Here is a 23,859-nt window from a genome sequence, read left to right on the forward strand (position 1 = left end):
AGTTTTAAGATAAAAAACAGTATTTTATAGAAATCTTATGTTCCTACTAGACTTTTCCAGTACAGGAGCTCACATGGTGGCAGAACTCGAGAGGCACAGCTTAGAGCTAATGTTCCTTCCTGCCCCTGTAGTAACTGTCCAGTATTTGTGATGGAGGAGAAGAGCACTGTGTGGAGAGCCTAGAAATGTGGATTCCGGTTCTGGTCAATATTTTATTGTTTCAATAGCCTAATTATATTTTGTATGTAAAGGGAAATCTTTCAGCCTCTAAAATCTCAGGATTCTGTGAAATAGAGATCAACTGTCAGTCCTGGAGTAGATGTGGAAGGAGTTCAGTTCTAGTAAAGTCGGCTATTTATATAAGATGTCCTTAAAACAGAGTCCCCTACACATAGCAGGTATATCTCAAGCATAATAGTTTAAAAAGTATCTCATGCCATGGTGTCGACTTTCTCTCATCTCAGGCTTGTGAAGGCCTGGGTTGTGTAGTCTCTGCATTGTTATGTGCATGTGTTTATTTCAGTGCAGATGGACGTTTTGAAGGGGCCAGCACGAAAGCGGTCATCAGGTATGATGGCACTGTCACCTGGACTCCACCGGCAAACTACAAAAGTTCTTGCACCATAGATGTCACGTTTTTCCCATTCGATCTCCAAAACTGCTCCATGAAATTTGGTTCTTGGACTTACGATGGATCACAGGTTGATATAATTTTAGAGGACCAAGACGTGGACAGGAGAGATTTTTTTGACAATGGAGAATGGGAGATTGTGAGTGCAACGGGAAGCAAAGGAAACAGAACGGATGGCTCCTGCTGGTACCCTTATGTCACCTACTCATTTGTAATTAAGCGTCTGCCTCTCTTTTACACCTTGTTCCTTATTATACCCTGTATCGGGCTCTCGTTTTTAACCGTGCTTGTCTTCTATCTCCCCTCAAACGAAGGTGAGAAGCTCAGTCTCTGCACGTCAGTCCTGGTCTCTCTGACTGTCTTCCTTCTGGTTATTGAAGAGATCATACCCTCGTCTTCCAAAGTAATACCTCTGATTGGAGAGTATCTGGTGTTCACCATGATTTTTGTGACGCTCTCAATCATGGTGACCGTCTTCGCTATCAATATCCATCATCGTTCTTCCTCAACACACGATGCAATGGCACCTTGGGTCCGCAAGGTATTTCTCCACAAGCTTCCCAAACTGCTGTGCATGAGGAGTCACGTAGACAGGTACTTCGCTCAGAAAGAGGAAACTGAGGGCGGTAGTAGACCAGAGTCTTCTAGAAACACATTGGAAGCTGCGCTTGATTCCATCCGCTACATTACAAGACACGTCATGAAGGAGAATGACGTCCGTGAGGTTTGTGACATGTTGTGTTTACAAATGCTCATCCGCTTCCATTCTGAGTTTGGGAGTAATCAGCATGGCCCTTGAGACTCAGTGTGGGTTGAGGGCCAGAAATGCTGACACATTGTTCGGTGGAAGATCTTTACCAAAATTTGTTTCAGTTAAAACATCTGCCAGCGGGCATCTGTGCAGATCTCACCTCTCCATTCCCCTTAGCAACTTTGCCTTGTGCCGACTGTTGTTACTCTAAAGAGTAGTAATACTGCCATTTGTTTTTTTGACTCTGACATTATTATTTTAATTCTGTCTTCTGTAACTTTGTTTCTGAATTCTGTCGTAATCTGTAGGCACAATGGGCATTATAATTTATCAAAAGCTATTTTATTTTTTAAAAAATGAGCCTAATATAGGCTCTATAAATTTCAGCCGGGGTATTTTTTCTAGAATATGTCTTTTTCTTGTTCATTTATAAGAGAATGTCAGTGAAATTGAAAGCAGTAAGATATTCTTGGATGTTATATATCATATGTCAAAGTGTTCATGTGAAAGTTAGAAATAGTGCTTAGTAATATGCTTAATTTGCTTAAAACCAAAAATTTGCTTAAAACTTTATTATAGAAAAATAACTCTCATTGGCTTAAGATCAATATTTACAATGTAAGAATTGAACATGAATACACATTAGTAAAATGTATTCATGTTCAAATTTTAATCTTGTCACTATATTTCTATTGCGTAATATTTTTATTAAAATTTTTAAAAAATGTTCATTTTTGAGAGTGTGAGAGAGAGAGCAGGGAGGGACAGAGAGAGAATGGGACAGAGGATCTGAAGCAGGCTCTGAGCTGTCAGCACAGAGCCCAACGCGGGGCTTGAACCCATGAACTGTGAGGTCATGACTTGAGCTGAAGTTTGAGGCTTAACCCACTGAGCCACCCACACGCCCCCTACTATGTGATATTTTTAAAGCTAGGACTATAGTAGTATTTTCATACTTGAATTTGCTTTGAATAGTCCCCATTACAATTGTATGAATTCTCATTTCCAAACCTTTTTTAAATGGAAAAATTTCTAGCAGGTTTGGGAAGCAAAGTGAGTCTGGTAAAATTACAGTCCTCCTCACAGAAAGAACATATAACAGATTTCTGAAAGACTTTAAATGTGTGGATTTGTAAAATTTCTATTTCATGGTAGTATGATTAGTATATAAGGTCTGAAGCTATCGATGGAGTCTTTAAAATATAGATATTAGTTAAATAATGATCTGGATTATATAATATCTGGATTAATAAATGTCTGCAAAGTATTGTGCAGAAGGGCCAGGGCTCATCCCCCTAGGGCCAGTAAATGGTATTTGTCTTCAGGGGGCTACTTAGAAAAGCAGTAGAGTGTTGACAGCTACCTAAAGTCCACATTCTCTCATAGCTGAGGGGGCAGAGTTCTTGTGGGGGACCTCGTGCACCGTAAAGGCAGGGGCCAGGGAAGGCCCTATGAGGGGAGCCTCTGGTGTTCAGGGGCCTGTCTCAGCCTGCCCTTTCTTTGAGGTCACTTGGAACTGCTGAGCTAGCTCCCTGCTTAGGCTGCAAAACGGGGGTTGAAATGAGGTCCAACCAGCAGATCTGAATTAAATAGCCCCTGGGGAATCCAAAACTAATGCACATTGTGGGGTGAGAAGATTAATAGCTAATGCATATTATCCTTTTTTTTTTTTTAAAGTTTATTTATTTTGGGGGGGGAGAGAGAGAGAGAATCCCAAGCAGGCTTTCCACTGTCAGATTTCATGAACTGTGAGATCATGAGCCGAAATCAAGAGTCGGACACTTAACCGACTGAGCCACCCAGGTGCCCTCTAATCATTCTGAACCAGTTGTTAATTTGGCTTGAGATTAATCCCAGGCTGGATTCTCTTTAGAAATTAAAATAAGTAAGCACTGCTGGACAAGGAAAAATGACAGAAATAACTGTATGTAATATGAATAAAAGTGATTTTTTTAGTTTATTATAAAATATCCAGGTAGTATAAATATTCTAATTTTATTAAAAGTCTATAAAAAATGTCACTTGTAATATATTACAAGTCAAGAAGTACATTAATAGATTGTGTAGCGTCTCTGAAAGCTTGTGGAGGCTCTATGTTCTAGATTGTCAGGGGAGTGTCTGTCCCTGAGCTCTGAGTACAGGGTCACTTATGTTGTGAGGCAGTAGCGGGAGGCAGAAAGTGATCTGGCCTCTGACTCAGTGTGTAATATCTTAAAGTAATTACACAATTTTAAATTATGTATTTAAAATGTTTTTTTTTTTTTATTGCAACAGGTGGTTGAAGATTGGAAATTCATAGCACAGGTGCTTGATCGGATGTTTCTATGGACTTTTCTTCTGGTTTCAATTGTTGGATCTCTTGGGCTTTTCGTTCCTGTTATTTATAAGTGGGCAAATATAATAGTACCGGTTCATATTGGAGATGCAAATAAGTGATCCTTCCGTAGTGGTGTCATCGTAGGAATTTAGTTACCAAAGGCACCTATGCCTCTGGCACCCTTAAAATTAGAAAATGTAAATTGTGTTTAAAATTTGAAGCAAGCTTTGTCAGATTAACAGTTGCTAACTTTGGTTTATCTTAATAGACTGCCCTGAGAACATTTTACCTGCATGACTGAAGTGATAGCTGACTCAGCATTTGAGCTAAAAATAGCAGCAAAATGTTATCTGAACTGTACTAGTGAAAACCTAATGTTGGTGTCCTGGCAAACAGTACCAATTCGTAATCAACGTGAAGCTCATCTTTTGATTGTATTGGAAAGTTCCTGTTGTATTTGAAGACTGATTTCAGGACTTTTTCTGCATTTGGTAAAGGTACACATTTTAAGTTTCTTTCTTTCTGTCCTGTATCCACGGAGTAACAGCTAATCTCTAGCATAATATTACACTGCTATGTTAAATAAGCTAACTCCTTGGTATGATAACAATTTAATGTGATGCTGCTTTTCTATAACCAACATTGTAAAAAATGAAAAATGGGAATTCCTTTAAAGCTTACTTTATTTCTTAGATGCTTAAACTGAACAATTATTGTATTAACTGTTTTTGTAGCTTACCTTCAATTGTAAAATCACACAATAGGTAACTTGTGGACATGCACTAGTATCTTCTTAACATTAATTTCAACCCCCTTATCCACATTTTCCACAATTAACCATCTTCTATATAAACCGTAGCATTTCTGTACCCTTCATCTTAGAAGGCGTCCTCTACAATTAAGTGAATCCCATTTTAAAAACACGTCCATGGATGCCACCAAATCATACTGTGAAAAACCATCTTCTAAGATTAAAGATGGTTTCTAATTAGGTGGAAGCTCATTGTCACATGGCTGTCACGTATAGTTCCATCTCCTTCTTTCCAGCAGTCACAGTACTGGAGCCATAGAGTTGCAGGGCCTCTAGGTGTGGTGCAGTCTCACCGATTACTGCTCATTCAGGACCGTAGTGGCATGCGTCACAGGTAAACAAGTGAGATTCCATCTCTGAATGCCCTGATTCAGCTACGATCAGGAATAAAACACTGTTGAAGCTCTGCATTTTATCTGGAACTCTTAGCCCTTGAGAGAACAAATGCCTTATTTATAGTAAGTAACCCATCTAAGGTCAGGTCAACACTCTTTGGAAGGCAGAGGGGGTCCTGTCTCATTTGTATTTTATTGTAGGTACATGTTTAATGTCATTTAATGAGTGAAAGTCTGGTTTGATGAGTTTAAATGCCTGTTAGATCTCTTAGCACGTATATATCCCTGATTCTTCTTCTACCTCTGTTACTGTTACTTAAAATTTCTATAGGTGAGTAAATTTTGTAGAAATCTTCGACTTACCAAAACATGAGTCACAGTTGGCTGCGATTTTGTCAGTTTTATTTTTGCAAAGCCAAAACATCAAAATGACTAGTGAGAAGATCAAAATGGTCTCTGTAAACCCTCATCTCCTACCTATTCAGATTCAGAACTGCAGTACTCCATACTGGAATACTGTCTTCTTAATAATCTGTCTACAGCAGTGGTTCTCAATCGGGCACAGTTTTGTGCTTGAGGGGCCACTTAATTTTTGGAGACGTTTTTGGTTGTTATAACTGGCAAGGGACCCGGGGGTATGTTCTTGGCATCTAGTGGGTGGAGGCCAGATGGAGGCTAAAAATCCTACAATGTCTCCCCAGCACAGAGTTATCTGGCCACAAATGCCAATAGTGCCAAGGTTGAGAAATGCTGCTCCAACGGTTTACTAGCAAGACTGGGCATACCTTTTCGTAGCATAGTTCCTTAGGATGATGCGAGATAAAGGCTGAGGCGTTCTGTGAAGGAGGCACGGCCCTCAGACTCTTGGAAACCAACGATGAACAAGGAGTGGGACAAGGAGTGAACATGGGAGGAAATGGTAGTAGGTAGGGCATTGCTGAAATGGTACAAAACTTCAAGGAGATCACAGGCCAAGTAAGAAAACCCTTGGGAAATCTGTTGTGATACTGAACCAGATGGATTTCCACATTTGTGAGCAGCAAGTTTTCCTGTCCAATTATGCCTCAACCAGCACAAAGGGGAAAACGTTTTCATATTTAGCCCATATTTACATATTCTTTAGTAGAGTATATTACTTCACACTGCAGAACTATATTTTGATGTTTCTCTACCTTACCAAAAAGGCTGGTTAAATGTTCAGTTATCTATAATAAGTACTCTTGACTTTTTTCTTGCACGAATCTCTTTTGATAAAAACCAAGACAACTGGATAAATAAGTAAACCTTGAAATGCTAAAAACAGTGCCAGTAGCTTGATGATAGAAAGTGTGAGAAAGAGCCTAAATGTAAGAGTTAAGCAGTAAAACTCCTGGAAGAAAACAGGACAGATTCTTTACAAGACTGGATTTGGTAGTGATTTCTCAGATATGACACAGAAGAACACAGCTAACAAAAAGTTGATAAACTGGACTTAATGGAAAGTTAAAAATTTTGTGCATCAGAAGACACTATCAACAGAGTGAAAAGGCACACCAGAGAGTGGGAGAAAATATTTGCAAATCTTGTTTCTGATAGGAGATTAATATCTGGAACATATAGAGAACTCCTAAAACTTAACTAAAAACCACAATTGAGAAGTGGAAAAGAAAGGGCGCCTGGGTGGCTCAGTCAGTTGAGCGTCTGACTTCAGCTCAGGTCGTGATCTCAATAGCTTGGCTTGTGAGTTTGAGCCCCACATTGAGCTCTCTGCTGTCAGCGCAGAGCTGGCTTCAAATCCTGTCTCCTCCCTCTCTGCCCCTCACCTGCTTGTGCTCTTTAAAATAAACTTAAAAAAAAAAAAAAAAAAAAGTGGAAAAGGACCTGAACAGACACCTCTCCAAAGAGACACGCAAACGGCCAATAAGCACAGGAGAAGATGCTTCGCATCACTAATCGTTACATAAATGCACATCAAAACCACAATGAGATACCACCTCACACCTGTTAGGATGACTATTATAAAAAAAAAAAAAAACAGAATACAAATGTTGATGAGGATGCAGAGAATTAGAGCCCCTGTGGGAATGCAAACTGGTGCAGCCATCCTGGAAAACAGTACGGTTGTTCCTCAGAAAGTTGAAAATAGAATTACTACAGGACCCAACAATTCCGCCTCTGGGGATATATCCTAATGAATCGAGAGCAGGGTCTCAAACAGATAATGTTGCTGTGAACATGGATGCACACGTATCTGTAACAGCCAAAACGTGGGGGCCGCCCCAGTGTCCCCTGCCAGATGAGCAGATAAGCAACATGAATAGACGTGCAATGGAACACGGCTGAGCCTTAAAAAGAAAGGAGATTCTGACGCCTGCTCCAACATGGGTGAGCCCCGAGGACATGACGCTGAATGAAACTGGCCGATCACAGAAAGACAAATAGTGTGCACTTCTGCTTATATGAGGTACTTAAAGTAGTCAAAACAGTATAATGTGGGTTTCAGGGGGAGAGGGGACAGGGAGTTAGTGTTCAGTGGGTGCGGAGATGCGGTCTTACAAGACGAAGAGTCCTGGAGATGGCGGTGGCGGCTGCACAACGATGACTAACACCACCGAGCTGTGGGCCTGAACATGGTGAAGATGGTACATTTTATGGCCAAGTGTATTTTACACAATAAAAACAAACGAGTCCCCCTCTGCATGCCAGGAAGCCTCTGGCAAACACAGTTTGGTGCTTAAGCGTCATCCCTTGCCATCAAAGGTTGCAGAAACAATCCTGCTGTCCCTAGAATGCACACCAGGATGAAAACCCACAGAAAAATTCGATCAATAACCATGGCGACATACTTCCAATCATCTTGAATCTGGAAAACAAAAACAAAAACAAAAATTGTGAAAGAGGAAAACGTAAAGCAGGAAGGGAAGGGCAGAGTGGACACATTTTCAGAACTGAATACCGAATAAATATGTCGCGGCAGCAGAAGCCATTCTGCAAGAAGCCCTGTTTCCTAATAGAGTCTGAGGAAACACTGTTCTCAAGTCCCCCTTTATGCATTACAAGAGGCAGGTATAAAATATTCACATTCGGTCTGTTTTGAATCAGAAATTTCTTGGGGCGCCTGGCTGGCTCAGGCGGTAGGGTGTAACAGCTCTTGATCTCAGGGCTGTGAGTTCAAGCCCTGAGTTGGGCATACAGCTTACTTAAAAATAAACAAAAAATGAAACAACCAGAAATGTCTTCATGTATACATAACCTATTTTTTTCTAAACTGAATTCTAATTTATAAAGTTAGGAAAACCAGTTACTTGACTTGTGGACTCCTGGACTTTGTTAGAGTAACTAATACAATCCAACCATCGTTTACTATTGCTTCAAAGTGCTGGTTCTTATCCAGTGTTAGATACTAATTTCCATTTAACATCTGTTCCAAAAGGAAATAAGTAAAGCAGGGCAAGGCCGTCATCTCTCTCCCTCTGCCCCCTGGCCCTGCCCAGCTAACCAAGTATCTTCTTCAACACTAAGGCCAAAGTATCGTGGAACTCTGGACAGTGAGAGGACAGGCTGAAAATCAGAAATAATTGCTGACAATAAAGTAAAAGACGGTAGAAAGAGCAAGACTAATTGTCTATAATACAGCCCTAATTCAGGCTTGAAATAGGAAGGAGAATTGTATGTTAATTACACTCCTAGACAACTGGGAAGACAAGGAAACTGTAATTGAATTGAGGAAGAGAGAACCAATGAATCAACTGATTTTGAAGAAATAATCACATAAAAAAGAGGCAGCATGTGATTTAGTGATTTAATTAAGTACACTGAAATGGGACTGGGAGATAAGGATTTTCTTCTACTGCCATGAACTGGAGATGTGTCCTCCTGAAGATACTAAGGAATTTGGCTAAAATTAGAATTATAACGCTAGTACTTTGTGTGGATTCCTAAGACTGGTTTCTAAGTGCCTCAAACACACAATGAACCTGTGGTTCCCACTCACCCCTACCAGCTAACCCTCCTAAGGCTGTAGCAGGTAGACTTTGATTTTCATCGCAGCGTCTGAGAACCTGGATAAGTTACGTGACCTCTCTTTGCCTCAATTTCCCCATCTGTGAAATGCAGATAAGAACAGTACTCCCCTCAGAGGGTTATGATGAGGATTAAGTGAAATAATGTTCTGGCACAGAGTCCTTAATGAATAGTATCTATCGATAGTCACACTGATTAAAAAAAAAAAAAAGATGACCCTCATCCAACCACAGATCTTCCTCTGACAGCAATTTGCACGGCTTTGCCTGGTGAACACAGACGGGACTCGAGTTTTCCACGTGAGCACAAATGTACTGCACAAACACAGCTGGGTGACAATTTGTGTCTAACTCTGAAAGTCCTGAAGGCATCATATGGGCCCGGAAACTTTGGGACTAATGATAACAGAGAAGCGTCAGGCAAAACGGTGAACTAGTGCAACTCTTAGCTCCTTCTCCTCGCCCGGCCCTAGAGATGTCCCAGAAGCAAGGGGAGCCCATATGTTAGAGGCTGTGGCACCGGCCGGGTTCCACTAGGGGGCCAGAGGAGGGCCTCAGGGACAGGGAGGGGGTGGGGGAGATTTGGGCTGTGCTGGTCTCACCCCTACGGCTCTGCCTCTTTGCTCCCTGCCTGGTCCCAGCCCAGAGATGCAGGTAACGTGTGAGTGAGGACAGCCTGGCTGAGGTGAAAAGCTGGGAGGTTGAGAGACATCCCTTGAGGCACGAGGTCACCTGGAGGGAAGGAAGCACCTTTGAAGGGAGGCCTAGTCTAGTCTGGCAACATGGGCCTCCTGCCTTGTGGAGCCTCCCCAAATACCATCCGGCAAGGCTGATGCCCCTGAAAAAGTGAGTTTACAGGTCTCAGAACACAAACATAACTATCTGGAAGGAAATTCACAGAACAGACAGGTTAAGGGTTTAAACTACAGAGGATATCCCCAGAGATCAGAGAGAGCATAGGGAACATGAAGCAATGTCACAGAAGAACCAAGTAAAAATGTGACAGAAAAGCGGAGGAAAAGACTCAGGATGGGGACAGCTGGCAGAAAGGAACCCGTGAGGAGGGGTGAGGGTGGCAGGAAGGAAGAGGTGGGGGGCTGGAAGCAGACGTGTGTAGTTCAGGGAGAGACATGGGGATGGGAAATCTTCACGGAGGAAACCTCGATTCCCTCAGAACCAAAGATGAAAAACCACAGGATAAAATGGCTCCTAAGGATGCCGAACAGTTTAGGAGAGATCCACACCAACACACTGTGTTTGAGGTCACTGGATTTCTCTACAAATTCCAGTAGCTTCTAGATAGAATCGATTCATCGCAAAGAAACAGCATTCAGATTAACTTAAAACTTCATTAATGATACTGAAGCAAAAAGGCAACGGAGGAGGGTTTTTTAAGTATTTAAGAAAAAGAACTTCTAGAATTTTGTATCCAGCTAAACTGCCTTAAAAATGAGTTTTTACACTTTTAAGCCTACAGGCCTCAGAAGGTTTAACCATGAACACTTGGGATCAAGGTGGGTCAGTGTGGAGAGAAAGCCAGGAGGGCAGGGGGGTAAGTCAGTGGTTTAGTGAAGATGACATTAAAAAAAAAAAAAATGATATAGACTAGAGAAAGGGTTGGCAAAACCCAAAGCTGTATTCCCCCAAATCCACAACTAAAGCTCTGGTCATATCCAGTGTGGCCAGGCAGTAAGGAAGACCAGAGGGGAGGACAGTGGGGTCAGGGGCAAGATGCAAAGGAGTGAGGAGACGGATCTGGAAGAGCTCGCATGTGGGTCTAAGTCACTGAGGCACAGCTTCCAGAACAGAAACGGAACACATGGCTTTCCAGCCAGCAGAAACAATTCAGACTTCCCAGTGCTCAGCACGAAGTGAGGCAAAGAAGAAAAATAAGTCGGGAAACATGCAATAAGATGACAGAAATTTAGCCTTGATCAAACAGTAGTTACAACAAATGGAAACTCCCAAATCGCTGATCAAAAGTCAGACTCTGGAAGGAATGAAAATATGCGCGTAGAGATACACGTGCACACCTATATACAGATGTATACACGCAGAGACGTATCTGTGTGTGTCTATGCATGTGTGTCTCAGCCCAACAGGAAGCCAGCTATCTCAGACTGTCAGCTCAGAAGACCGTGGCTCTGGCCTGGGCACACCTCCAAGACTGAGAGAACTGCTCGCATGGTGGAGCCGACCCCAGGGTGAAAGACATACCGCCAACAAAGCGCTTCCGTGCGACCCCAAGTTTGCGTATTAACAGTAATTAAACTTCTTACTAATACGGCCAAACGTGAGCAAGCAGTGACCCACACGAACAGCCTGGAGAAGGGAACAGCCAAGGCAGGCAGCCACCATGGTGTTCCCCTGCCGGGAGGGCCACCGTAGTCACACACAGGCTCCCCACACCCTCAGGAGGCGGCCTGGGAAAGCAGCCCTTCAGTGAGGTCCCTGGGGGCCACGCACAGTGCGAACCAGCCATGCTGAGCTGTAGACCTAGGAAGGTAAAGCCTCTGGAAAACCGTGTTGGTGGTGTGGCAGTCACACAACACAGGCAAAGAAGACCTTCTTCCGACAGCTCGAGTCTTCTCAGCATGGACAGGTTGTGCTCTGCTGGCCTGTGGGCCAATTTCTATTTCTGGAAAAATGGGAGAGCTATGACTGGGCCCAAGTCCCCTGTGGTGACAGATGACCAGAGATGAGCAGTGGTTGCCCCTTGAGATGAACCACTTGCCACAGTTTGCCACTAATGTATCTTCTTGGCATTTTGGTTGTGACTTCCCTTTTAGTAACAATCTTTAAAATGTCCTTTTGTACAATAGGTCTTAGACCCTCGTGAAACTAACACTTTGTCAGGTGCCTAGTAAGTAATTTTTGAAATAGAGTTAATTTCTAATAACTTGATGGAGTCTTCAGTATTTAGATCTCAATCTTTATTAAATTTTTGCTACCTGAAATGATTCTTTTCAAGATGGATAAAGAAAGGGGTAGAGAGCACCTGCAAACGTTGTCAGTGTTACACAAACGAGAGATGTTCACGGATCATTTACTTATGCTCCAACGGTTGCTTCAGCTGAAGTGAAAGGTGTGCCTGACTTGTTGGCTAAATTACAGGCTCAGCAGGAGGCTCTGCCTTTGTAGAGTCACATGGTGGGCTCACAACTGTGCCGGTGGGTGGGGTGCATGGACAGACAGCTGTTGCTCTCTCCCTCCTGTTTCCTTCACTTTCATGTGCCATTCAGGGTATAATAAAAGAGGCCCCAGTCATTCCCTGTCAACGGTAATCACCTACAGTGTGTGAGGAGCTGAAATGATCAGTTAATTAGCTCTTTGCTAATAAGCAGCTTAAGGCAGAGCCAATTAATTTTAAAGCAAAACTTCTCATAAAATTATCAGATCTGATTCTGATAACCTTGGGGGTAAACAGGGTCAGGGAGCAGCCAGACATTTGATATTATTAAGTGTAAAACTTCCCTATTCCTAATACTTGACATTAATTCTATCTAGCATGAGATCTTTGGAGGAAATCTAAGTTCACCCAATTAAAATAAATGAGCAAAAGAGTTTGACTAGATAATTCACAAAAGAAGATGTACAAATGGCCAGTAAGCATAGGAAGAAGATTCCTAATCGTTACTCAACAGGGAAAAGCTAATTAAACAGCGACGAGGTACCACTTCACACATGTGGGTGAGGATGTGCGGCAAGTGGACTCTCAAACATTGCCCAGGGTGGGGTATCAACGCCTCAGACACTTCGGAAACCTTACAGTAGCCACTGAAGTTAAAAATACATCTCTCCAGTGATCCAGCAATCCCACCCCTAGGTGTACATTCGGGGGAAATGAGTATATGTGTTCACCAAAAGACGTGTAAGAATATTTATGGAAGCTTTCCTCACAATAGCCCCAAACTAGAAACAGCCCATGTCCAACAACTGTAGAATAAACAAACAGAAGGTGGCGCAGCCCTAGCGTAGAATACTATCCACCAGTAAAAAACCACGAAGATGATAAGCCTCAAGGCATTTTGTTGAATGAAAGAGGTCAGATGTGAAAGGGTCTGTACTATGGAGTTCCATCTACATGAGGTTCAAGAAGAGGTAAAACTAACCAATCGAGGAAGTCAGATCAGTGGTTAGCAAGGGGGAGGGGCTGCTGCCTGGGAAGGAGCACGGGACACATCCCACGTGCTTGCTGCACGCAGGGTTACATGGGAGAACACCTAATGTGAAGACGTGTACACTTAACAGGCATACACTTTATACCTCAGTAAGGGAAAAAACACAATCGGAAAGTAAAAGCTGTCAAACCGGCTGGTCTCGTGCCCTTTTCCGGCTCATCTCCTGACCGAGTGTGTTGGCACTGTCCTGATGGCCCAGACGGCTGGCAGCTCAGGGGCCAATGACAGGGCACACTGACGGGCTCTGTCGTTCCACCGTGTACATGAGGGGACTGGCTCCGGTAAGCGAGGCACACGTCCAGGGACCCCTACCTGGTAAATGGAGGGGCCGGTCCAAGCACAGGCTGCTGACTCCTGACCCACCTCAGATGTTTGTCAAATGAACAAACGACTGATGTAATAACACATCCTTACCTCTTTGGCTTCATTTTGTGCTTTCATATTTTCGGCAATATACTTGACACTCTGGATGGCGTCTTTGATTTCCGGTGACAGAGCAGATAGGGACAACACAGCGTTGACAGACTCAGAACTGGAGCTTCTCGGGAGGTTGGCACCGAAGTTTGAGATTTTTATTCTGCGGTGGTGGCAGTGGCCACACATCCCGTCCTGGCAGGGACAGCCTTCCTTGCAGCCTCTGGACTCCGTGCGGCTGAAGCAGTTCAGATTTGAGAGCTCAGCACTGTAGGAGGGCCTTGGCCTCTGGGTGTGGCCTTCGCTGCTCGCGGGCCTGGTCATGAACATGACCCTGGGAAGCACGTGCAGAAAAACAGTCTTCACCCATGCGGGCATGGTGTGCGTGGTCGGGGTTCTGTAGTGCACGTTGAGCACGAAGACGGTGATGACGATGGACAGGGTCACGAAAATCATGGTGAACAGGAGGTACTCGCCAATGAGGGGAATCACCAGCGAGGTGGAAGGGATTGTCTCGGTGATGACCAGGAGAAACACGGTCAGCGAGAGGAGGACCGAGATGCAGAGGGTCACCTTCTCGCCGCAGTCGGAAGGCAGGTAGAAGACCAGCACGGTCAGGAAGGAGATGAGCAGGCAGGGGATGATGAGGTTGATGGTGTAGAAGAGGGGCAGGCGTCGGATGTAGAGCGAGTACGTGATGTCGGGGTAGATCTCCTCACAGCAGTTGTACTTGATGTCGTGCTTGTAGCCTGGGGCTTTGATGACTGCCCACTCGCCGCTCTCCCAGTACTCCTTGAGGTTCATGGAAGAGCCGATCAAGACCAGGTCGATTTTTGCCTTGTCGTAGGACCAGGAGCCGAACTTCATGGTGCAGTTCTGGTAATCAAATGGAAAGTAGGTCACGTCGATTTTGCACGAGCTCTTAAAGATGGCGGGGGGCATCCAAGTCACCTCCCCTGTGTACTTGAGTAAAGCTTTGGTCTTGTCGTCCACCTGGAAGTCCCCAACAGCACTGCAGAGACAGGTGGCAAATGACACACAGTCGTTACCACGCGGTCGCCCGGGCCAGCTTCTCACACCACCCGCAGTAGGCAGCAAGTGGTGGCTTATAAAACCACAGAACGGGAGAGCCCCCTGTGCCATGCACGGTCACCCGGTTCACCTCCCCACTGACCGACGGGGACACTGAGGCCCGAGGCTCCATTCCTGCAACAATCTGACATGCTTCCCCCACCCCTGGCATGTCACTGGTTTGTTTTCAATATAACTTGGCCTTGATATCGACAGACCGTCTCAAATGCCAGAAAGGGATTTTTCCCCCTTTAAAGAAATGAGATGAATGTTGTCCTCGAGGCAGGAAACCTTTGGGGATATCTGGCCCTCCTGCTGCTGCGGTCTGGATCCCGTTAAAGCCTCGTTCAGTCTCCGCGTGGGCACCTCCTGTGTACGTGCACACACGTGTGTGAGGCCCAGCTGTGGGGAGCCCACTCCCACCATACTGAGCCCTGGCAGATGGGCTCCCACCAGACCTGAACTGTGACCCTGTGTTCCCCACCCCCCACCGCCTTGGGTTGAACAATCATGTTTTCTGATGCCTTGTCTTTCAAATCCAGCACAACGGGCTCCCGTGCCTTCAGTTTCCTGATCTTTCCCTGGTTTCTCCCCATGTCTCGTCTCCCTGCAATACCCGCACTCTCCTTTTGTGCAGAGACCGATGTACCAAGTCCTGCATCTGAGAGTCAGAGCAGCCGGCCCTCAAGTGGTGGCCTTGCCTGGGGCAGGCTCCACACATGTCCCTGGGTCAGCTCTGCTGGCAGCATAGAGTTCAGACCCTTTAGAAGGAGCCACCACCCATCTGCCTGAAGAGCTGACGCACGTGACAGACCCAAACATGCAGGGATCTCCGTGGGTTCCTGCCGTGATTTAGTAACACGTGGAGACAGGAGGGGACGTGTCCTGCCCATGTCCTCCATCTGCTGTCTGGCCCTCCCCTTCCTGTGCCTCCGTGGAGCAGGACAGTTGCTACCAGTTAAGACCCCAGGCTGCCGCCTCCCTCTTGTCTGGTCGGCCGGTTTGTCCAGAGGGGCCCTGCTGGCTTTGTTCGTGTTCGGTCCTCACAACAGTCCTGCTGTGCCCTCTGTCCTCACATGGTAAGGGGAGGGGTGCGGGGAGGGCCCACGCAGCCCTCACTGCCTTGGAAGACAGTGTCCTGGGTCAACAAAACGTCAGGACAGAAGGGGACCTCTTAGTGCGGCCCGCAGGCCTGCCCCTTCTGTGACGACATTTACAGGGAGGCTGCTTTCAGAGGCAGAGGCCGGCCCACAGATGTAAAACACTGACCCAGTCCTTCACAGGAGCCCCACGCCGGCACCTGCCTTAGTCCAGCCCCTCGCTTTACTGACCAGGGATCAAAAGGTCAGAGCGCAGGGCCTCTGCTCTCTGCCACTGGTAGACGGGCAAGGCCAAGACCCCGCTGGGCCCTGGGGTGCGGCACAGCCTCAGCCACAGACAGGGCACCTGGTGGGTCTTGTGGACTAAAAAGAATGACCAGAAAATCCATGGTCTCACCCTTGGGGTGTCCAGGGGATGGTCGGCAGTAAGAGCCAGTGGGGGTGGGAGGGGTCCAGGAGCCCATGTGCGAGGCTGTCAAAAAAGAGACGCCCAGGAGGGTGCACACAACCGGCTGAGGGCTCGTTCTAAGGGAGACTGAGCTTCGGGGGAGGCAAGGGTGGTGAGTGGTGTGAACATTCTCCAAGTTCCCAGCAAAGAAAAGCCTGTGACCATGTCATCACAGTCAGGTTACATGCAGCCTCCCACGAGCGGGTGGGGTCCAGTGAGCAACCCCAGGGCAGCCTGCCTGGACCATGCAGGATCAGCTGGAGGTGGTGGCCGCCAGGGAAAGAGCCCCAGGCACAGAAGCCACCAAGAAGCATCTGTCCCTCAGAAAAGAGGACCTCAGTCTGCGTTGACTCCTCAGCAAGGGGACAGTGAAACAGGCCTTACAGCTTCCAGTTTCAGGGAGGGAACCAAAAAGGTGGTGGGGCCCACTGGCGGTCTGCAGGGAAGGCCTTCGGGGGCTGGTGTGGGCTCGAGGGTTCCCCCCCGCCCCGCCCAGACTCCCTTCTGGAAGGACTGAGACCCGCCCAGAAAAACACTGCTTAGGGTAGGACCCAAGTTAAACCAGGTCAGAAACAGGCTGAGAAGAGAAATATGGGTTACAAGCTGGAGAAGCAGGCATCCAGCAGCGGCTGGGCTCAGGCCCAGAAGCCTGCCTTCCCAGGGACCCTCAAGCTGATGAAAAGAGACCCCCACCCACCCTGTTCCCTCTGGGAGCCTGTCCTAAACGTTTGGCAAAGGCCACCTATTTCAACAAGAGCAGTGGAAAAGGATTAGATTGTATTGTAAGAAATGCGTGAAGATGAATATCTGAATCACAAGCAGAGAAGCCATACCCCAACAGGACAGGCCCAGAACGGGTGACAGTGACAACCTACCTGGGATTACAGATTAAGAAGTGCTAAGTGATCTCTGGAAGCCATGAAGGGGCAGCATAATCAGAAAATGTTAAATAACCTGGCCAGACAACAGCAGGTGTATCAAGAGCCGACACCTTAGGAAAGAGTCAAAAACCATCTTAGACGCAACGGCTAAAAGAAACAAGGTGCCAGAGAAAGCGCAGTCACAGGAATGAAACCAGAGAGAAAGAGAGGGCAAGTTTTACATCAAACAGAAACAAGAACTTGAGCAAGAAGAACAGAGAATGTAGGTGAAGTTCTGATGTACATGAAGATGGAGTTCCTGGAGAGAAAAGCCAAAGCAAAAGAACAAATCCTAAGACCCAGAACTTGAAACCAGCTTTCCTGGAGTAAAGACGTGTCACATCTGTGGCACAGAGTCAAACAGCTGACTTTCCAGATGAAGGAAGAAGCCTTTGGGTGCCTGAGCTGAAAGAACACCCCCTGCCAGGATTGTGCCTCCCGGTTCGCCCAGGACAGAGCTGGTTCACTTTGTGGTCCCCACATGCTAATCGGCAGAGTCCCCCTTGTCTTCCAATGCCACCCAATTTGACTGGCATCAGATTTTGACAGCGACACTTCATACTGGAGCAGTCGGCATTTTTAGAAGATTTTCATGAAGGAAGATTTCAGCCAAGGAGTTTCTCTATCCAGCTAAGTAACCTGAACATATTCTCTAAAAAGGCTGCAGTGAATTATAAACATGTAAGAACAGAAGGCATCTTGTGCCCATGAGCACTTTCGGAGGATCCTAGTAGAGAATGAACTTGAGAAAACAAACCATAGGGGAAGCTTTGGCACGAGGACGTAAAAGGTGTTTCTCCTGTCAACATGAAGAGACTCTCAACGGAGGATCAGTCCCGAGAAATGACTTCTAACTTGGAGGGGTTGGGTGACTTTCTTTACAACCTATCTTCAGTTTCAGACTCAAAGGAAATTCCTTATGATATTTGCTCCTCACCACACTCAGTTTGAATCCTTTCACTGTGACGCAGCACCGTTAAACTCACAGCCTAAAGTCCTCCAGCTGTTCACTCAAGATTGCCGGCTAGAAAACAGCTATAAAATTCAAATCATGACACGGGGAGCCTGGGTGGCTCAGTCGGTTAGGCATCCGACTTCAGCTCAGGTCACGATCTCGCGGTCCGTGAGTTCGAGCCCCGCGTCGGGCTCTGGGCTGATGGCTCAGAGCCTGGAGCCTGCTTCCGGTTCTGTGTCTCCCTCTCTCTCTGCCCCTCCCCTGTTCATGTTCTGTCTCTCTCTGTCTCAAAAATAAATAAACATTAAAAAAAATTCAAATCATGACATTAAAATTTTTGCACATTTTCTTAATTCTAGCTTAGCTAAAATTCTCAACACTCTGCCCAGTTCCCTAAGAGCCTGTGGATCAGAAGACTGGTAAGACTGCTCATGTTTTGCAAACCACTTGAGTTTACCTTGTCCCAGTTCTGTGAGGACTAAATTTACAAATACAAGTTGCCTGAAAGAAACCTTTATGAATGATGTATTTCCTTGGAAAGCCAATAAATAAAACACGGCCCATCTTTGGAGTGGCTAAAGACCCTTCTTTTAGTCAGTGACCAGAAAGTGGGACTCAGCCAAAAACATAGCTTCTGCAGTCCTAATAGTTAAAGCATATGAGTTTGTACTAATATGGCATAAAAGGGGCGCCTGGGTGGCGCAGTCGGTTAAGCGTTCGACTTCAGCCAGGTCACGATCTCGCTGTCGGTGAGTTCGAGTCCCGCATCGGGCTCTGGGCTGATGGCTCAGAGCCTGGAGCCTGTTTCCGATTCTGTGTCTCCCTCTCTCTCTGCCCCTCCCCCGTTCATGCTCTGTCTCTCTCTGTCCCAAAAATAAATAAATGTTGAAAAAAAAATATGGCATAAAAACCTAAACACGGAAATGCTTTCAATCGTTAAAATCAGATTAATTCTATAGGAAGTGCTCTGCTGATAAATGCTTAATGGTTAAAACATAACCTTAGAGATAAAGCACAGGTATAAAAATGATGTTTTTCAATACCCAGAGAACAAACTAGTACATACTGTAAAACATCCATTAAATTTTATGTTTGCCGAATAACAACGCTTAAATGTGGAAAGAGGCCAGTTTAGGAGGTGCCATGATGGGCAGCTGAGCCTGGCAGAGGAAGACGCTGTGAGATACAGCGGAGAGGCTTCCTGAAACTGCGGGCTCAGTCACCGGGGGCAGAGGAACCAAGTGGTCCGTGGTCCTGACCTACAGGGAAGGGCAAGTGCCAGTGAGGGCCCTGGCAGCAGACTGCCCTTCCTCCCCCCACCCCCCCATCCGGTCTGTTACTGCACATTTGGATATCACAGTTCATGCCTGTCCCCTGGTGTGTGGTAAAGTCCTGGAGTCAGGGTGGCTCTCCGGCATCTGGCCTATAGCAGGTGCTCAGTAAACACCTGTGGAATTAACATCTCAATGAAGCCCTCTTGGGAAAGGTCCCAGGAAGGCCAGGCAGTCCCTTACTTGTTATACAGCACAATGTCCGGCTTCCAGATCTTCTGTGCAGGGACACGCATGAACTCCGCCCCATCATACTCAGAGGGGTCCCACTTCAGCTTGTAGTCATTCCAAATCTGCGGGGAGCAGGCAGGGAGAGAGGAGGCGGCAGCGGAAGGACAGCACGGTCCCCTTCCTGGAAACCAGCTGTTCTGGGGAAGCCCCCACCTCCACGCTGCAGACCCCAGGAGCCCCACTTCTCACGTGGGCGCCTGTGGGGGAGATGGCACTGGGCTGGGTGTGCAAGCTGCTTCCCGGCTACCCGGAGACACTGCCTCCGTGGTTGGGCAAGCCCAGCGCCTCACCAACCAGTGAGGGTCACTAGTGCTTCCTCCAGTCAGTGCTGGTGCTGGCCAGGTGCATGCTGTAAGCACCTGCCATTTACGTCCCTGAAACAGCTCTCCGGGAGCTTTTTCAGACGTGTTCCCCACTGGCAGGAGCAGGGTGCTAATGACACAGCCCTCTTCCACCTCCAGGTTAAGCCGGGCTGGTGTCTGAAGGGTTCTGGGGAAGGAGCCATGGTCCCACCAGGGCCTGAGAAGTGTGTGGGAATAGAGGCTGGGAGATGGGAGGAGAGACAGGTGAGCCTGTGGACAGAGTGCTGAATGGGCACTGTGCCCTCCTGGTTTTCCAGCCTTCTGGGTGTGGAAAGGCTGTGTGGGCTGGCGAAGGGTCACACTGGTCCAGGGAGGTATCTGCCTAGATCTGGGCAAAGTCTCCCTGGGTGGGGGGGTGGGGGGGGGCATGTGGAAGCCTGTTTCTTTGGCCTCAATCTGAACAGGAAAATCCAGAGCCTCTGCTCCCACTCTACCAAAGAAAGCAACAGCATCTGATTTGAACTGAAGGGCAAATTTTTGGCAAGAAGGGAAGGAGGTGGCCTCAGGCACCAGCCCAAAGTCAGGGGCTGCGCTCCAGGCCCAGGTCTGTCCTAATTTGCTGTGTTGCTGAGGAGGTCTCTCCCTCCAAGCTGCGATCTGTCATCTGTGACTTGGGGGGCTGACTTCCAGGGGGAGCATGGAGTAGTGCATGTGACTCCAAGCCCAGGAAGAGACACACTAGCCAGTCACCCCAATCTGGGTTCACCAGAGTGAAGCTGGCTGTTTGGGCTCTTTGTGGGTCCCGCACAGCAAATACAAAAGACACCACCAGGGGGCAGCAGCGCCCAGGGTCCGCTCACTTACTTGTTTGAGCCACAGGTTGGTCTCCATGATCTGGTTTACTTCGTCCTAGAAGGAGAGATAAAAAGTGCACAGTGAATTCAAACCGGAGGCTGGTTCTGGGGAAGCCTCTTCCAGAAGCCCCGCACCCCATGGCCATGGCCTGCGGTGCCAGCACTCACCACCTTCACCAGCTGAGACATGGACACCTCAAACTGGATGATGACGGGGTCAGACACATTGGCTACAGGTCGGATGATCTCGTTGTAATCTTCGAACAGCCTCTCAAACAGACGGTGCTCAGCCTCGGAGGCGATGGCCACTGCAGGAAGTAATGGTCACTTTACCCCTCACCAGGGACACCACCCACCTATAGCCTCCTTACCACGTGCTGGGGGTACTCTGTGGAGCTCCGGACTCCCAGACGAGCCCCACTCCCTCAAGTTACGGGCTGGGAAACTGAGGCCAAAAGACACATGAGGTCACACTCCTCCAGGGAGAAACTGTGGTCACAAGCCTGAGCTGGAATTTAGAAAGATCTGGTGCAAATCCTGCCAAACTACTTGAAAGCTGTGTGAGCTCAGGCAAGGGGTTTAACCTCTCTGAGCCTCACTGTCTTTGCCTAGAAAAATGCATCCACCTCACAGCGTTGTTCTAAGTGAAGTTCTCAGTGCTAGCACCCCGTAAGAGCTCAGGCACCACCCTTACCTTCAACGTCACTACGGGCATGGTGGGATGCAAACGCAGCCAGCTTTGGCCCAGCCACTTGCTACCTCCATGATGGAGAGATGGCCAGTCCACTCTGCGCGCCAGGGCCGCCCAGGGTCACCCAGGGCCAGATGTTCTGCAGCCCAGGTCTGGGGCTCTCCTTCATCTGCCTGGGACCCCATGGACGTTTGGGCACCAACGCTCTGAGAAACTGGGTGTCTACATGGCTCCCATGATCTTGAACTGAGACCCGTGGTTCCTGCTGAGTGTGTCTTTACAGCCTGATCAAAGACCTTACCTCTCTGAAACCTTGGGGGACCCCCTTTGTTCATTAGCCACACCCCAGGCCACGTGAGTCAGCTGTGTGCCTTCCCAGTTACAGAACTGAGGATAAACTGGGGCGGGCGGGGGGGGGGGGAGATGAGGGGAATCCTCAGGGAAGTAGGGTTAATCTTGAAATGGGGTCTTGCCCGCTCCCCCCTCCCACACCCGGGAGAGGCCACAGGCAGAAGCTGCGTGAGCGGTGGTGGGGTCCTCAGCGTCCAGGGGTCAGAAACCGCGCTCTCCCGACAGGCTCCCCTCGCAGCCAAATCCCGGGCCCCTCGGTGTCTGCCGCCCTCCCAGACCGCCAGCAGGCCTTCCGGCAGGGTCAGGGCAGGCTCGTCCGGGACGCGCCCCTCTCCGAGACCCGACACCCGGAGGGAGGCGCCGCCGGGAGCGCGGAGAGGCGGGCGCGCCGGCCCGCCAGCCGCGAAGCGACGCCCCTCTCCCGACGGTGACACCCGCCCAGTCTTCAGCCCTCTCCGGCCTCAGTTTCGCCATCTATTCATAGGACGAGGGGGTGGGCGGGATGCAGACAGCGGAACCGACGGCCCTGCCGGCTCGCACCCAGACGACCCGGGGAGGGGGGGCCGGAGGGGAGACGGGCCTCCCCGACCCCGCACCGCCCGGCCTGCGCCCCTTCTCTGCCCTCCCTCCCGTCCCCCCCGCAGCCTCGCCCCTCCGGCCCTCCGGCCCCGCGCCCGTACCTGGCGGCGACAGCAGCAGGAGCAGGAGCAGAGGCAGCGGCAGCGCTCGGGGCGGCGGGAGCCCCGCGACCACGGCAGCGCGCGGGTGGGCGCCCATGCTCGCGGGGGGCGGGCGCGGCCCGGCGGAGGCGGACTCCCCGGCGGCTCCCGGCGCAGCCCGCCCGCTCGGAGCCGGACGCGGACGCGGACGCGGGGCGCGGGGCGCGGCCCTGGCCCCTCCCGCCGGCGTGGGCGCCCGAGGCTCGCGGGCTGCGCTCCGCGGAGGAGGCGGGTGGGGGGCGGGGCGCGCGCGCGCGGGGGGCGGGCTCGGTCCGCCTCCCGCGGGGTCGCGCCCCCACCCCCTCCCGCAGCTGCGCGCGGACACGCCCTCCGAACGAGGCCTCCGCGCTCCGACGCCGCCGTTCAGTAAGTGCCAGGTGTATTGGGTGCGATCCTGGGGTTCGTGTTTCGGCGGTAGTTTAGGAGGGGGAGGGGGCGTCGGAAGCAGTGTCGGCCCTGAGTTGGTGATAGTGGAGGGTCGACGCGGGGCGCCTGCGGGTTCTTAGGCCACGCTGCTTTCGAATACGTTTGGAATGTTCCTTGATGAACGGTAAAGAGAAAGGAGAGACACACACACACACAAATGAGGCTTCGAAATGGAGCCGTCAGAGCGGCACCTGCGCTCCCGCCCCGCTCCCTGCAGAGCCTCCTTCTCCGCGTCTACACTGCGCGCGGGGCTTGCAGAGCCTCCTCCGTGTCGACACTGCGCTGCCCCAGGGCTTGCGGTGAGCAGGCCTCCGGACCACCCCCCAGGGCCGAACCACCTCCGGCACCTGCAGGTGAGTCCAGAATGGGTTGCTTACCCACATTAAAACCAAACAAAAGGAGACATCCTACGGGACTCAGAACATAAGAATTGGGGCCAATGTCTCAGGCCCCCATTTGGAGCGTTCTCATTCTCTGGGCAAAATCCCCTTCATTTGGAAAAGGTTGCGAATCAGATATACAACCAGGGATTTGTACCCAGTAGATATAAAGAGCCCTCAAAACTCAGAAGTAAGAACAGATAGGCATGAGGGTCTTGGTGGGGGTGCAAATGTTCTAAAACTCCTTGAATTGCACACTTAAAATGGGCAAATTTTATAATATGTACGTTATACCTTAATAAAGTTGTTTTAAAATCTCAACACTAAAATAACTAAAGCCCATAAGCAAAAAAAGAATTGGACACTTCACCAAAGAGGATATACATAGGCTAAATAAATAAAATAGATCACATGAAAAGCCGGTCGGTATCAGCCATTAGGGAAAAGCAAATGGAAACCTGGCTGATGCACCAGTGTGCAGCCACTGCGATGGCGAAAATAAATCAAAACGGAGGGCAGACCAGGGTCCAGAGCAGCCTCTCTCACACCTCGCTGGGGGGAACGCCAACTGGCGCGGCTGCTCCAGAAGGTTGTGTGACAGAGTGACAGTTAGATGTACGTCCCCATATAGCCCAGCGA

General features: G+C 48.6%; 2 protein-coding genes across 6 annotated transcripts in view; one reads left to right on the forward strand and one right to left on the reverse strand.

Moving 5' to 3' along the window:
• Positions 1-5,981, forward strand: part of CHRNA5 (cholinergic receptor nicotinic alpha 5 subunit) — a 55,672-nt gene extending 49,691 nt beyond the window's left edge. For 3 of the 5 annotated variants that reach the window (XM_047846700.1, XM_047846703.1, XM_047846702.1), the window contains 2 exons: positions 524-1,355; positions 3,657-5,981. In XM_047846700.1, the coding sequence (XP_047702656.1) occupies positions 524-1,355; positions 3,657-3,818 (994 nt within the window). In that variant the 3' untranslated portion in view covers positions 3,819-5,981. The remainder of the gene's footprint in view (positions 1-523; positions 1,356-3,656) is intronic. The other 2 variants (XR_007149626.1, XM_047846701.1) reach the window with 2 other exon arrangements.
• A 1,282-nt stretch (positions 5,982-7,263) lies between these two features.
• CHRNA3 (cholinergic receptor nicotinic alpha 3 subunit) lies at positions 7,264-22,533 on the reverse strand. Its single transcript, XM_047846699.1, has 6 exons — positions 22,376-22,533; positions 20,822-20,961; positions 20,664-20,708; positions 19,450-19,559; positions 13,442-14,453; positions 7,264-7,687 (listed from the first exon to the last, which is right to left on the reverse strand). Exons 1-6 carry the CDS (start codon positions 22,470-22,472, stop codon positions 7,559-7,561), a joined length of 1,533 nt encoding a protein of 510 aa, XP_047702655.1. The 5' UTR covers positions 22,473-22,533; the 3' UTR covers positions 7,264-7,558.
• Between the last annotated feature and the right edge of the window lie 1,326 nt (positions 22,534-23,859).

The sequence above is a fragment of the Prionailurus viverrinus genome, unplaced genomic scaffold (genome assembly GCF_022837055.1).
Source record: "Prionailurus viverrinus isolate Anna unplaced genomic scaffold, UM_Priviv_1.0 scaffold_40, whole genome shotgun sequence".
NCBI lineage: Eukaryota > Metazoa > Chordata > Mammalia > Carnivora > Felidae > Prionailurus > Prionailurus viverrinus.

Bases quoted from the DNA above. Each gene is read 5' to 3' on its own strand.
- CHRNA3 (XM_047846699.1), bottom strand. From the start codon at position 22,472: ATGGGCGCCCACCCGCGCGCTGCCGTGGTCGCGGGGCTCCCGCCGCCC. The intron at 19,560-20,663 runs GTAAGTGAGCGG...TGCTCCCCGCAG, and splicing joins CCAACCTGTGGCTCAAACAA to ATTTGGAATGACTACAAGCT. The intron at 7,688-13,441 runs GTAAGGATGTGT...TTTGTTTTCCAG, and splicing joins CACAAAATGAAGCCAAAGAG to ATTCAAGATGATTGGAAGTA.